Source organism: Copadichromis virginalis, linkage group LG13 (assembly GCF_057382275.1).
Source record: "Copadichromis virginalis isolate Kocher_CV1m ecotype Utaka linkage group LG13, C_Virginalis_male_GT1.1, whole genome shotgun sequence".
NCBI lineage: Eukaryota > Metazoa > Chordata > Actinopteri > Cichliformes > Cichlidae > Copadichromis > Copadichromis virginalis.
Window position 1 is genome coordinate 12,737,872 of NC_140630.1, and position 12,921 is coordinate 12,750,792.

General features: G+C 40.0%; 1 protein-coding gene across 4 annotated transcripts in view; it reads left to right on the forward strand.

Moving 5' to 3' along the window:
* grid1a (glutamate receptor, ionotropic, delta 1a) overlaps positions 1–12,921 on the forward strand; it is a 290,493-nt gene that overhangs the window by 187,963 nt on the left and 89,609 nt on the right. For all 4 annotated transcript variants that reach the window (XM_085477354.1, XM_085477350.1, XM_085477351.1 and 1 more), the window contains exon 3: positions 1,902–2,186. In XM_085477354.1, the coding sequence (XP_085333480.1) occupies positions 1,902–2,186 (285 nt within the window). The remainder of the gene's footprint in view (positions 1–1,901; positions 2,187–12,921) is intronic.

A 12,921-nucleotide genomic window follows, 5' to 3' on the forward strand; every position in this document is an offset into this window, starting at 1 on the left:
CTGATATTCCTTCATTCAGTCTCCTATTTAGTATGTTACTTAGTTTCCTCATACTTCCTCTAGTCGTGATTTAGAGTGCACTAATGTAGTCATGTGCATGCAGTCAGCAGATGAAATCGCCATTTGTCACATTAATAGTCCAGCTCTTCTGCCATACTTTCTCACACACACATCCACAGTCCTCTCCCACTATGTCTCCATTCAGTATCATCTCGCCTCACCACTTCTTCTCAGACCCTTATTCTCATTTATTTTCATCACAAAAACCTTTCTCTTTTTTTCACTTTTGCACGAAGGTTTTAATATCACATCTTACTTTCATGTTTATGATATGTTTGTGTACTTATTATGAAGGGGTTTGAATGATATAATTTGGTATTAGACCGCATCATTTTTCCTTTGTGCCAGATTCTGTAGACACTGAAGTAGACCATATAATTAGGAAGTATTATTAAATTCAGTGAGAGAACATTTAATTGCTGTTTTGTACATTATGCTCAGCTGTTTGTGCAATTATAAAAGCCCTGCTGTGCGAGAGACAGTGAGTTGAATTTTAAAAGTAGCATTTGTCATAGACTGTCCCATGTCACATGCAAAATTCGACAATCCCTGTAGTAGATGATTATGCAGCACATAACAGAGATAGAGCTTGAAATTAAATGCAAATTCAATATTCTTCATTTAAGCTGTTTTGCATTTGTATTCCTATCACTTTCTCTTTTGTGGTGATTGTGTTTTTCTCTGTTTTGCATCTCATAACCAAAGGGAAAACGGGAGCATACTCCGGGGGAAGGGTTAGGTCAACATTAAAGGGCTAACACTTTTTCATCTTAGAAACATGACAGGAATATAAGATGAGAAACTGATACGGGGTCAGAATGAGTCTTAGGGCTTGTGAAAATAGCATAATGCAATACATTTACACAGGTTTAGCAAATTTGATGCAAATATAACAATAATTTAATAATAATAAAAATAAATAAATATTTTTTTATCTGTAAGAAGGTTCAATAAGTACTAAGTTTTCAAAAAAATATTATTTTCTACCAATAATTTCATGGTTCACACTTTAAAGGGTTAAATGTAATCAGTTATTTGAAGATATAAAAGTATCTCGTTGAGTACCTCATCTTTGAAAGATGTGTCATTTTGTTCCGCTAGATGTGGTGACCTTCCCTAAGAGGATCAAAAATAGATCCCCCCCCCCAAAATTGCACGTGTAAATAGAGATGTAGGGACTTTAAAACCACCACAGACATTACAAGCATGTGTCTGCAGTCCTAATCCCTGCTTGTTTACAGATTTTCACCACCATTACACATAAAACCAAGAGAAAGAGTGAAGGATATGTAGGACCATATCAAGCTGGGACTCACATGAGGCATCATTACATCTTAAAATATTCCTGATTTTAATTCATGCCAGATTCTTCCCACTTAGCCACCTCTTCTGTTTTGATAAGAACCCCACAGTCTCAGGTAGCTCTCTGCTGTTTTCAAGTAGCAGTTTCCGTTAGCAAGCGCTTTCCCTTTTTGTCTGTGGACAAGGATTAGAAGATACACTCACTCATCAACCTCATCTTCCACTGAATCTCTCAGCTACACATTATATTATAACTTTAGGGCAAACCTCCAACTTTTAGTGATCATTTCTCAACTAAGGGTCAGAAATAATCTTAAGTAGGATATAGCATCTTTTTTTTTTTTTAAGACCAAGTGGAAAAAAATATGTTATTTTAAAATTAAATCCATGTCGGAATTGATTATGTTTTCATATCTTATTCCTTTTCTTCTTCTAATCTAATTTTCCCAATAAAATGTTTCTCAGTGCTTTGCCCTCCTGTGTTCTTTCTTTGCGTATTCACAAAGTCTGTTTTGTTTTGTTTTTTGTCTTCTGTCCAGCATGCGAGCTGATGAACCAAGGGATCCTCGCGCTGGTTACATCTACAGGCTGTGCAGCTGCAAGTGCCCTGCAGTCTCTGACAGATGCAATGCACATCCCCCACCTCTTCATTCAAAGAAATGGGGATGGCGCACCCCGTACTGCCTGTCAGCTCAACCCGAGCCCAGACGGAGAGAGCTACACACTGGCTGCACGGCCACCTGTTCGAATCAGCGACGTCCTGCTCACTCTTGTATCTGAACTGCACTGGCAGAAGTTCATCATCTTTTACGAGAGCGACTACGGTGAGTTGGGAAAAACGAGAGCACCTTAACAACAAATATATCTCATAAACATGACATTTGTATGTAAGATGGTTTCACTGCTTTCATTTAAATGTAAATATCCTATAACTATCTTCTGAGATGAAGATCAGGCTGCTGCTGCAGTAAAGCCGTATTAACGCTGAGAATTCATGTGCCTAAAAGAATAGACCAAGGGAGAAGTAAGCTGAAGGAACATCATCACTCCCACACAATCACATACTGTACTTCCCGCTGTTAAAAAATAAATCAAAAGTTCAGGAGGGAAAAAAAAAATAACGACATCTCACTGCTGCATTCAGTTTTAGCAGTATTGTCATGAAGAAACAAGTATGAGCTTAATTGGCTCATTTGTGGTGCAGTCATCTGTGAGGATGTGTCCCAACAGTACTTTATATATTCTCAAATGTTCTTCATTTCTGTTTAATTATTTTCACTATGAGTTCCCTGTGAACCAGACCTTTTGTGACCCACATTTGGGCAATTCACTGTGGATCAAGGAGTGATTGGCAAGGCAGTGGAAGGGTAGGAGAATGAAGTGGGCATATAAAGCCTTTTGCTGCATTGCCATTCATCAGATGAGACTTTGTCTCTGCTGGCTAATCTTTTTAGTTCTGGGAAGAGTGGAGTCCAGAAGGCAGTATAAATCTGTTTTATTTTTCCAGTACTGAAAACAACTGAGCTAAAGTTGATATAGTGTATAGTAAAGCAAGCCATCAGAATACCGGGGCCCCAGGCAAGTTCCCAACTGTAACTTGGTCACTATGTGTTTGACATGTTGGCTTACATTTACAAAGCTCTGTCCTTGGATTTCTTTCTGTCATTGCTACTCTTTGCAGAAATGCACTCTCAGCATTGAGTTGGATCAATGAAAGTCCACTACAGAAGGAAACCTGTCTGTGCTTCATTTTGACAAGCTGCCTTGCTTTTCTTTCTGACTAGCTGTCTATCTGACTAACTAGCTCTCTATATGTCTGTCTCATGGGGTCAGCATGTGTCTGACCATCTGTTTTGCTATAGATCTTTCTTTGTCACTGGCTCGCTGCCTATCTGTGGTAACCAGTGCTAACTGTCCTTTTTATAATGAGCTTGACTGCCTGCCATGTGTTTTGTTAGCTATATAGAGTGGATAGCTTAAAATCTCTGACTAACTGTCTGTCTTTCTATCCAGCAAAGCCATTGTTTGTGTGTCTCAATTCCAATCATCATACTTTAATAGATTCATGTGCAGTTTGGGAAATGTTAAGGCTTTATTTTGTCCTTGTTCACTACACATATCCTAGTCAGCATAATGTACTATAAATTTAGTTAGAGGTAACCTAAAGCGGCGTTCAAATAATTATTGCCATTAAAAGGAAAGAGACAATGGTTAGAAAAGTAGTGCCACATATCATGCTGGCTTTTCTGTTGATAAGCAAACAAAAGTAAACAGAAAGAAAAATCCCAATCAGATTCTTACTTGCCTGTGGTTTTCTTTGAAACAGTGCAAATTCTCCTAAGTACAGTTTGTTTGGGTTTATTTGTTTTTTTTGTTCTTTGTTAGTAAGTTGTTCTAAACACCCTGGAAAACTTTCCATAGTCCTTTTGTGGATTCAGGCTGTCTCAGTTGCTTCTGTCTCTACATGTAATCTGGGACTGACTCAGTGATGTTCATATCAGGGCTCTTTGGAGGCCATGCCATCTGTTGCAGGACACTGTCCATCCAGTCACTAAAGATAGGTTTTTAGCACTGGCTGGTTACTTGGTCTCTTTCTCCTGCTGCAGAAAAACATTTAGGACCAGTCAGACACGTCACATATGGTGTTGTGTGGTGGATAAAAATCAGAACATTCAAAATAACTCAGAATTTTGCACATTGCGGTATGCATATCACATGAAGAAGACTTGGCTCATCAAGAAGCTGTTCTAACAAAGTAGCCTTTTTTAAGTCTGCTAAATTAGACACTACAAAGTCAGCACCACTGACATGTGTGCTTGTGTTACACTATTTAGCTCTGAACTCATTTAATTAAGGAATGTAGCGGCTAATTATGATCCTCATCACAGAACAGTCCAAATACCTGTGGTGTCTGCTTTAAAGCAGTGCAACAGTGACTGACACAACTGTCTGCAAAGAAAAGTGCTGTCTGTTAATCTGTCTAGGCTTTCAGTGAATGTCGAGCTCTTACATATGTTGATTTGAGTTACATTTCTGTGGGAATTCTGGGATACTTTTTTTGCACTGGTACCAATAGAATAATAAATTAAAGAAGATATTTTTTATGAAATTAAGAAGCCAGAAAATGTATAAAATTATCAAAATATTGACATATAAAACAAGAACTACTGACAGTGGATGCTGAGAGGTTGGTTTTCATAGGTATATTTTAGCCAATATCAAAGTTTAGCCCTTTCAGCTAAACTTGTTGATTAGGACTTTTTCCATTTCTAAAGTTAATAAGACACTGTGACACTATTATGCCCTTAGGATGTGTTATGAGTATTTACAGCTACATCGAGTCAACATCTATGTATTTTCTTAAGCTGCAATGTGCTTTTGTCCAGTACATCTTTTAATTAAAGTGACGTACAGATATATGTGTACATATATGTATGTACTAGCGATTTTAACATTAATATTGTTAATATTGTTAAAACCGCCCACCCCCCACGCACAGGGTGATCTACGCTAAGTTGCTAATGGAGATTTACCACGTTATTGCGGTTATGGCATTAACGTCATTTATATACATATACAATATGTATATATATATATATATATATATATATATATATATATATACATATATACGTACACATATATGTATACATTGTGGTCTGAAAAAAAGGTTAAATAGACTTGAACATCAACTATTCTACAAACTTTTTAATAATATTGCTTCGTGTCCATATTCAGTCATGTTCATATGTTTATTTGGCTGATTTACTCAGTACCTTATCCCAATCAAAAAGCAGTCAGTGTGAAATGTGCAATGTAGTGATAGTTGAATTTGCTTAACTAATCATAATCTGGGCAAACAGTGAAAAGTAAAAAACTAAAACATTTAATTAGACGTCACCGGTCCACTGCATTTACTTGATTCAGCCAGTGGACTAAAATGCTCATGATAAATACTGATTTATGTTTAGGTTTGAAAATGTTTCACTTTCTGAAAGACTCTCTGTAGGCAGAAAAGTCAGACACTTTCTCTGAACTTTGACTGAGTTATCAAATGATTTTTATTATTAAATGATATAGAAAAGGTTAGTAAAGGCATAAACCTGGAGTTGAACTACAAGGTGACAGATGGTTGTTAGTGCTGTTAGTAAAGGAACTACATTTCATCTTATTTATTATATATATATATATTTTTGCCTCTTATACCGGGCTGTATTACATAACACTTTCGTTTCATGACAGCAGTGTGAAATTCTGTCAGATCAGTGATGGAACTGCAAAAATGAAATATAGAAACTCCTCACAGCACAGGAGCTCAGATCACATTATCAGTGTTGGCTTCTCTCTTTTTAACAGTGTGAATATATATATATATATATATATATATATATAAAAAAAAACACCCAGCACGCCCCTGCGGGCGGTTTATCCTTCAAGCTCGGGTCCTCTACCAGAGGCCTGGGAGCTTGAGGGTCCTGCGCAGTATCTTAGCTGTTCCCAGGACTGCGCTCTTCTGGACAGAGATCTCCGATGTTGTTCCCGGGATCTGCTGGAGCCACTCGCCTATCTTGGGAGTCACCGCACCTAGTGCTCCGATTACCACGGGGACCACCGTTACCTTCACCCTCCACATCCTCTCGAGCTCTTCTCTGAGCCCTTGGTATTTCTCCAGCTTCTCGTGTTCCTTCTTCCTGATATTGCTGTCATTCGGAACCGCTACATCGATCACTACGGCCGTCTTCTTCTGTTTGTCTATCACCACTATGTCCGGTTGGTTAGCCACCACCATTTTGTCCGTCTGTATCTGGAAGTCCCACAGGATCTTAGCTCGGTCATTCTCCACCACCCTTGGGGGCATCTCCCATTTTGACCTCGGGACTTCCAGGTTATACTCGGCACAGATGTTCCTGTACACTATGCCGGCCACTTGGTTATGGCGTTCCATGTATGCCTTGCCTGCTAGCATCTTGCACCCTGCTGTTATGTGCTGGATTGTCTCTGGGGCATCTTTACACAGCCTGCACCTGGGGTCTTGCCTGGTGTGATAGACCCCAGCCTCTATGGATCTTGTGCTCAGAGCTTGTTCTTGTGCTGCCATGATTAGTGCCTCTGTGCTGTCTTTCAGTCCAGCTTTGTCCAGCCACTGGTAGGATTTCTGGATATCAGCCACCTCCTCTATCTGCCGGTGGTACATACCGTGCAGGGGCCTGTCCTTCCATGATGGTTCCTCGTCTCCCTCCTCTTTCTTGGGTTTCTGCTGCCTGAGGTATTCACTGAGCACTCGGTCAGTTGGGGCCATCTTCCCAATGTATTCTTGGATGTTCGTTGTCTCATCCTGGACTGTGGTGCTGACACTCACCAGTCCCCGGCCCCCTTCCTTCCGCTTAGCGTACAGCCTCAGGGTGCTGGACTTGGGGTGAAACCCTCCATGCATGGTAAGGAGCTTTCTTGTCTTTATGTCAGTGGCTTCTATCTCCTCCTTTGGCCAGCCTATTACCCCAGCAGGGTACCTGATCACGGGCAGGGCGTACGTGTTGATGGCCCGGATCTTGTTCTTACCATTCAGCTGACTCCTCAGGACTTGCCTGACCCTCTGCAGGTACTTGGTGGTTGCAGCTTTTCTAGCGGCCTCTTCATGGTTCCCATTCGCCTGCGGGATCCCCAAGTACTTGTAACTGTCCTCTATGTCTGCAATGTTGCCTTCTGGTAGTTCAATCCCCTCAGTTCTGACTACCTTCCCACTCTTTGTTACCATCCGACTATACTTCTCCAGTCCGAACGACATTCCAATGTCATTGCTGTATAGCCTGGTAGTGTGGATCAGTGAATCGATGTCTCGTTCACTCTTGGCATACAGCTTGATGTCATCCATGTACAGGAGGTGGCTGACAACTGCTATATATATATATATATATATATATATATATATATATATAAAACAAACTCCCCGCTCACCCCTGTGGGCAGTCAATCCTTCAAGCTCGGGTCCTCTACCAGAGGCCTGGGAGCTTGAGGGTCCTGCGCAGTATCTTAGCTGTTCCCAGGACTGCGCTCTTCTGGACAGAGATCTCTGATGTTGTTCCCGGGATCTGCTGGAGACACTCGCCTAGCTTGGGAGTCACCGCACCTAGTGCTCCGATTACCACTGTCACCTTCACCCTCCACATCTTCTCTGAGCTCTTGGTATTTCTCCAGCTTCTCATGTTCCTTCTTCCTGATATTGCTGTCATTCGGAACCGCTACATCGATCACTACGGCCGTCTTCTTCTGTTTGTCTATCACCACTATGTCCGGTTGGTTAGCCACCACCATTTTGTCCGTCTGTATCTGGAAGTCCCACAGGATCTTAGCTTGGTCATTCTCCACCACCCTTGGGGGCATCTCCCATTTTGACCCCAGGACTTCCAGGTTATACTCGGCACAGATGTTCCTGTACACTATGCCGGCCACTTGGTTATGGCGTTCCATGTATGCCTTGCCTGCTAGCATCTTACACCCTGCTGTTATGTGCTGGATTGTCTCTGGGGCATCTTTACACAGCCTGCACCTGGGGTTTTGCCTGGTGTGATAGACCCCAGCCTCTATGGATCTTGTGCTCAGAGCTTGTTCTTGTGCTGCCATGATTAGTGCCTCTGTGCTGTCTTTCAGTCCAGCTTTGTCCAGCCACTGGTAGGATTTCTGGGTATCAGCCACCTGAATTGTGAGACTAACACCTTACTCTACATTAGAAGTGTACGGGGTGAGATTTGTGCTTTATTACAGCTTAAACAAGTGGCTTCCCTGACCTCAGGGGTAAAATATATAGCTCAGTGTAATGAAGCGTGTCAGGGGAGCCAATTCATTCCAGTCTCCACCAATGCATCAGTTGCATAAAAAGCACATTATGTAAACAACTTCTACAGCTTCACCTCTTCTGGTTACATTTGTCATTGTACATTTTCTACGTATAATTTGATTCTCAGTTCTGAGAGACCATATTCCATAATTTCTTTCATAAATAACAGAGATAACCTGCTTATACTTCTATAGCTCTAAGAGAAGCTGGACAACACTGTTTTACAGCTGTGAAACATCCTTGTGGTTTTGGCTTTTGTGCCGTCAGATAAATAGAAGAAAGCAAAATTATATGATAATCCTATAACAGCTTATTGCTACCCAACAGATCCTTTCAGCTTTGCTCTTGTTGTTTTTCTTCTTTTTCTTCTTTCTTTAGTCTAATTTTTGTGTTTTTCATTCAGGAGCAGTTTTTATATCTTATGCTGTTTTGTTTCTTTCAGCCTGCCCTACTTTTGCTGATTTAAGTCATGCTCTCTGACAAAACAGAAGGGTATCTGATACTTCAGCTTTTTTTCTTTTCTTTTTTTTTTGTGAGAAGGGCCAAACAGATCCAGTTCATGTAAAGGCCATGAAAATTAATCTCTTCCACTGAAAAACAAACTTTTTGATAGCAAAGCGAGACTTTGCCATCAAGGACTGTGCAGCCTTTTGTGCGTTCTTTTCAAACAGACTACATTCAAAATGAAACTTTCATACAAAGATGACTGCCCCTGCTGACTTTTTATATATTAATTTAACTAAAGTTATGTGTCTCAGTAGTCTAGTGGTTTACACATTCACGTAACAAGCAAAAGCTTCCCAGTTTAAAACTAGGAAGGAATACAAGTCCCTTTGGGGTTATTTAGAGCATCCCACGTAAAACCTGGGGTGCTAACTGCTGTGGTGTCCTCTTGTGAATAAAGGAGCAGCTGAAGGTAGCTTTCTTTTTCACTAAATTTGCAGTTATGGGTTGAATTTTTGCCCTGACTTTAAATTTTCCATTGTAAACATACCTGTTTATTTTTAGACACCATTAAGCAGAAAGCAAAAAACTGAATAAGTCAATCATGCTATGCTTAGGTGATAATCTAGCTTAACATGCCTACCTACCACACACCTGCTCAATAAGCTACTTAAAAGATGTGATTACTAAATGGTAGCTTTTTACTGCTCAAACACAAATTGGATTAATATTGTGTGAGAGTGTGTGTCTGTGTGTGTGTGAGAGAGAGAAAGCTGACTTACACTTGCATTACAAGTATTAAGCAGACAGTCATTAACAGCAAATATTCAAGACTTTAGCCACCAGGACTTCATGGTATAGGTGTGCAGACTATGACATCATCATCAGGTTTGCTGATTTTATATCTGCCACACCTTTGACAAAATGGCCATGAACATAAAATAAAGATCATGGTTGTTCCATTATTTTACGTTTAGTGACCACTTTTAATGAGAGAAAGAGTAGCAATAGATTGCATTTTTGCATTTCTTTTTTGCCCCTCTCACACACTGCACACCCTTTATCTCGGTAACAAATCATGAGAACAACACCGTGCGTGTGCAGACGTCACAGGTTCTGCCACTTGTGCAACAGAGTAGATCCACAGAGTAGTGTGAGAAAGGGGAAAACCTCACACTTGTGGCACAGTACTGACAACAGTTTAGCCAAGAAGTCAATGCATTTGTTCTTTTAAAAAGAAAATCACTAAATCTAACAGCAAGATCACTAATTTGGCAAAGCCGAGGTGAACGGAGGTGAGCCTGCACTTGGTCAGGAATGCTTCTTTAGAGGGACACTCAAGCTGAAATTACATTTCTAAGAATCTAAAAATTGAATATCTAAATCTCAAAATTCAATCCAATCCAACTAATGAATATCTGTCTAGCTGAATTTTCTGGTCCTGCTCTAGCACTACCATGAATAAGGACTTAAAAATGAGGGAAAGGAGAACTACCTCATTTGTGATGCCGTCATTTTTGGCTTAAAGTCAAATGTCTTCACCTTATTTGACTGTAGTTTTGTAACAATCATGGCATATATGATTTCCAGAGTTACTGAAGGTTTAGGCACACTTTTGTAATAGCACTACAAGGTTTAAATTTGTGGATTTGAGTGAAACATTTCAGCATTTGTACTCATATTCATGTCTTTCTTGTGATGAGTTGTAAAATAAAAGGTTCCAAAAGGCCAGAAAATGCCACAAAAATAACTCTGCTTAAGCCTTTCATGGGGGGAAAGAGATTTTTCTAAACCTTAAGTATCATTTTAAAGGTTTGTGATGTGTTATGTGTATGCCTCTGTGTATGCCATTTAGGGTGTGTTTTACACAATAGCTACTCATAACTGAGTGTATCCTAAAGGAAGCCAAGTATTGATTCTGTGGGGGTGGAAGGACAGTGGGAAGACTATCTGCAAATAAAAGCTTCTTAGAAATTATCTTGTCCTTTTATTATAACAAGAAGAGCATAATAGACAACTGAGTCAAGATTATAGGAAATCTAAAAGAAGGGTTGATTTTTCAGGATGCTCCTTGGCAGGTCTGTCAGAGTTACCTGCACTTAGTAATGACTGTGGAGCAGCTACATCTGTCTCTGTCCTCCCTGTGGTGACCATATCGCTGTTAAAGAAGGAGCGAATTAGCCTGGTATTAGGTGTAAGATTGATTAGGCTGCTTTTGGTCCCAAGTAGGGGGTGGTTCCTATGTAAAACATGCATTTATAACACAGAGAGAGTCTGGACATAGACAAACACAAAGGGTATTTCCCATGGAGTTTTTAGCAAGCCTGCAGCACATCATAGGAAACGTATGGAAGACTTCTACGTCATGTCCTTTTTTAATGCATGTCTTATTGTGTTGCCTGATTTCATCTCTATTAATACTACATTTACACCACAAGGTCTTTAACACTGCCAGCTAACATAACAGCTAATTTCACAGGGAGTAAAAGTACATATGACCTCCATTTATTGGCTCTAATAAGAGTAGAGAGTGATTTAAAAAATAAATTAAAGTGGAAAAGTAATAGAAGATAATACAGAGAATATTTAGGGATGATCGTGGCTCAAGAGTTGGGAGTTCGCCTTGTAATCGGAAGGTTGCCGGTTCGAGCCCCGGCTTGGACAGTCTCGGTCGTTGTGTCCTTGGGCAAGACACTTCACCCGTTGCCTACTGGTGGTGGTCAGAGGGCCCGGTGGCGCCAGTGTCCGGCAGCCTCGCCTCTGTCAGTGCGCCCCAGGGCAGCTGTGGCTACAATGTAGCTTGCCATCACCAGTGTGTGGTCCTTAGGGACTAGTAAAGCGCTATATAAATACAGGCCATTTACCATTTACCAATATTTAAATAATAATAGACAATAGAGTGTATACGCGCTTACTGGTCATTTCATAAGGTATAGCTGCTCAGCTTCTCATTAATACAAAGAAGTCAATCACTTCGCAGCAACTCCGTTGAGACGTGTAGACATGTTAAACATCAGTAGGGGAAGAAAGAAAGAGATACTCTGAACATGTCGTGGTTGTTAGTGTCAGGCAGGGTGGTCGGAGTATGTCAGAAACTGTTAATTTAATTTAATTGGATATTCCCACAGGGCAATCTCTAGAGTTTGCTGAGAATGGTCCAAAAAGAGAGAATAACCAGTGATCAGCAGTTCTATAGATGTAAATACCTTTCTGATGGCAGATGTCAGAGGAGAATGGCAGACTGGGGGAAGGTGATTGGATGGCAACAATAAATCAAATAAACACTTGTTACAACCAAAGTACGCAGAAGAGCATCTCTGAACACACAACATGTCAACAGATGGACTGCAGCAGGAGATGAACACATCAGATATCCTTCGTGTCTGCAAAAAAACTAAAACTGGGGCTACAGTTTGTACAAGCTCCAAAACTGGACAAAAGACGATTGGAGAAATGTTGCCTGGCCTTATGTGTCTCAATTTCTGTGGTAACATTTTAATAGTAGAGCCAGAATTTGGCATGCATAGATAGATAGAGTATTAAGAGTATTTCCAGTACCTCATTGAATCTATGACATGAAGAATTAAGGCAGTTCTGAAGGCAAAAGACAGTCCAGTCCAACACTAGCATGGTGTAACTACAGAGGTGTCCAGTGACAGTACATAGCAGTAAAGGAATACTTTTACATGTTTAAAGCTCCCAAAGTACCAATAATAAAAAACAGAAGAAAAACATAGGGAGCAGAAAATGTAAAAACATTATTTGTGGTTATTTCTCAGTTATTCGCATAAATAGCAGCTGCTGATTTCTAATTGACATCAACTAAAGAAATCATACATGGTCAGACATTAATATTTTCCTTAAAAATATGCTTTATTTTCCCAGTTATTAATTGATAATCATGATTTGTTTAGCCAGTAAGTTAAAGTTCGGGATAATAATAAGTTGGGCCTCTGACAAAAAAAACAAAAACTAATTTAATCCTTGTATATTGTGCAAATACTGATTTTTCACTTTTTATTTATCAAGCCTTGCTATTCTGTGTTATTATTCCAGTTGTTGCATTTTGATCTTTCTCCATTCTAAGTACACAAAGCTGTATAATCCCAAAAGCAAAATGCATGTAGACACATGTGATGGTGATGTAAGCCAGAAATGCACTCACTGTTCAGTATTTGAGTCCATTCACAGAGTCCGGGCTGAGGTAATAATCATTCCAAGGCTGTATGTCCATTTCAGTCTTCCCCGTCCACTTCCTATTTAGACCAGACTCTTCATAT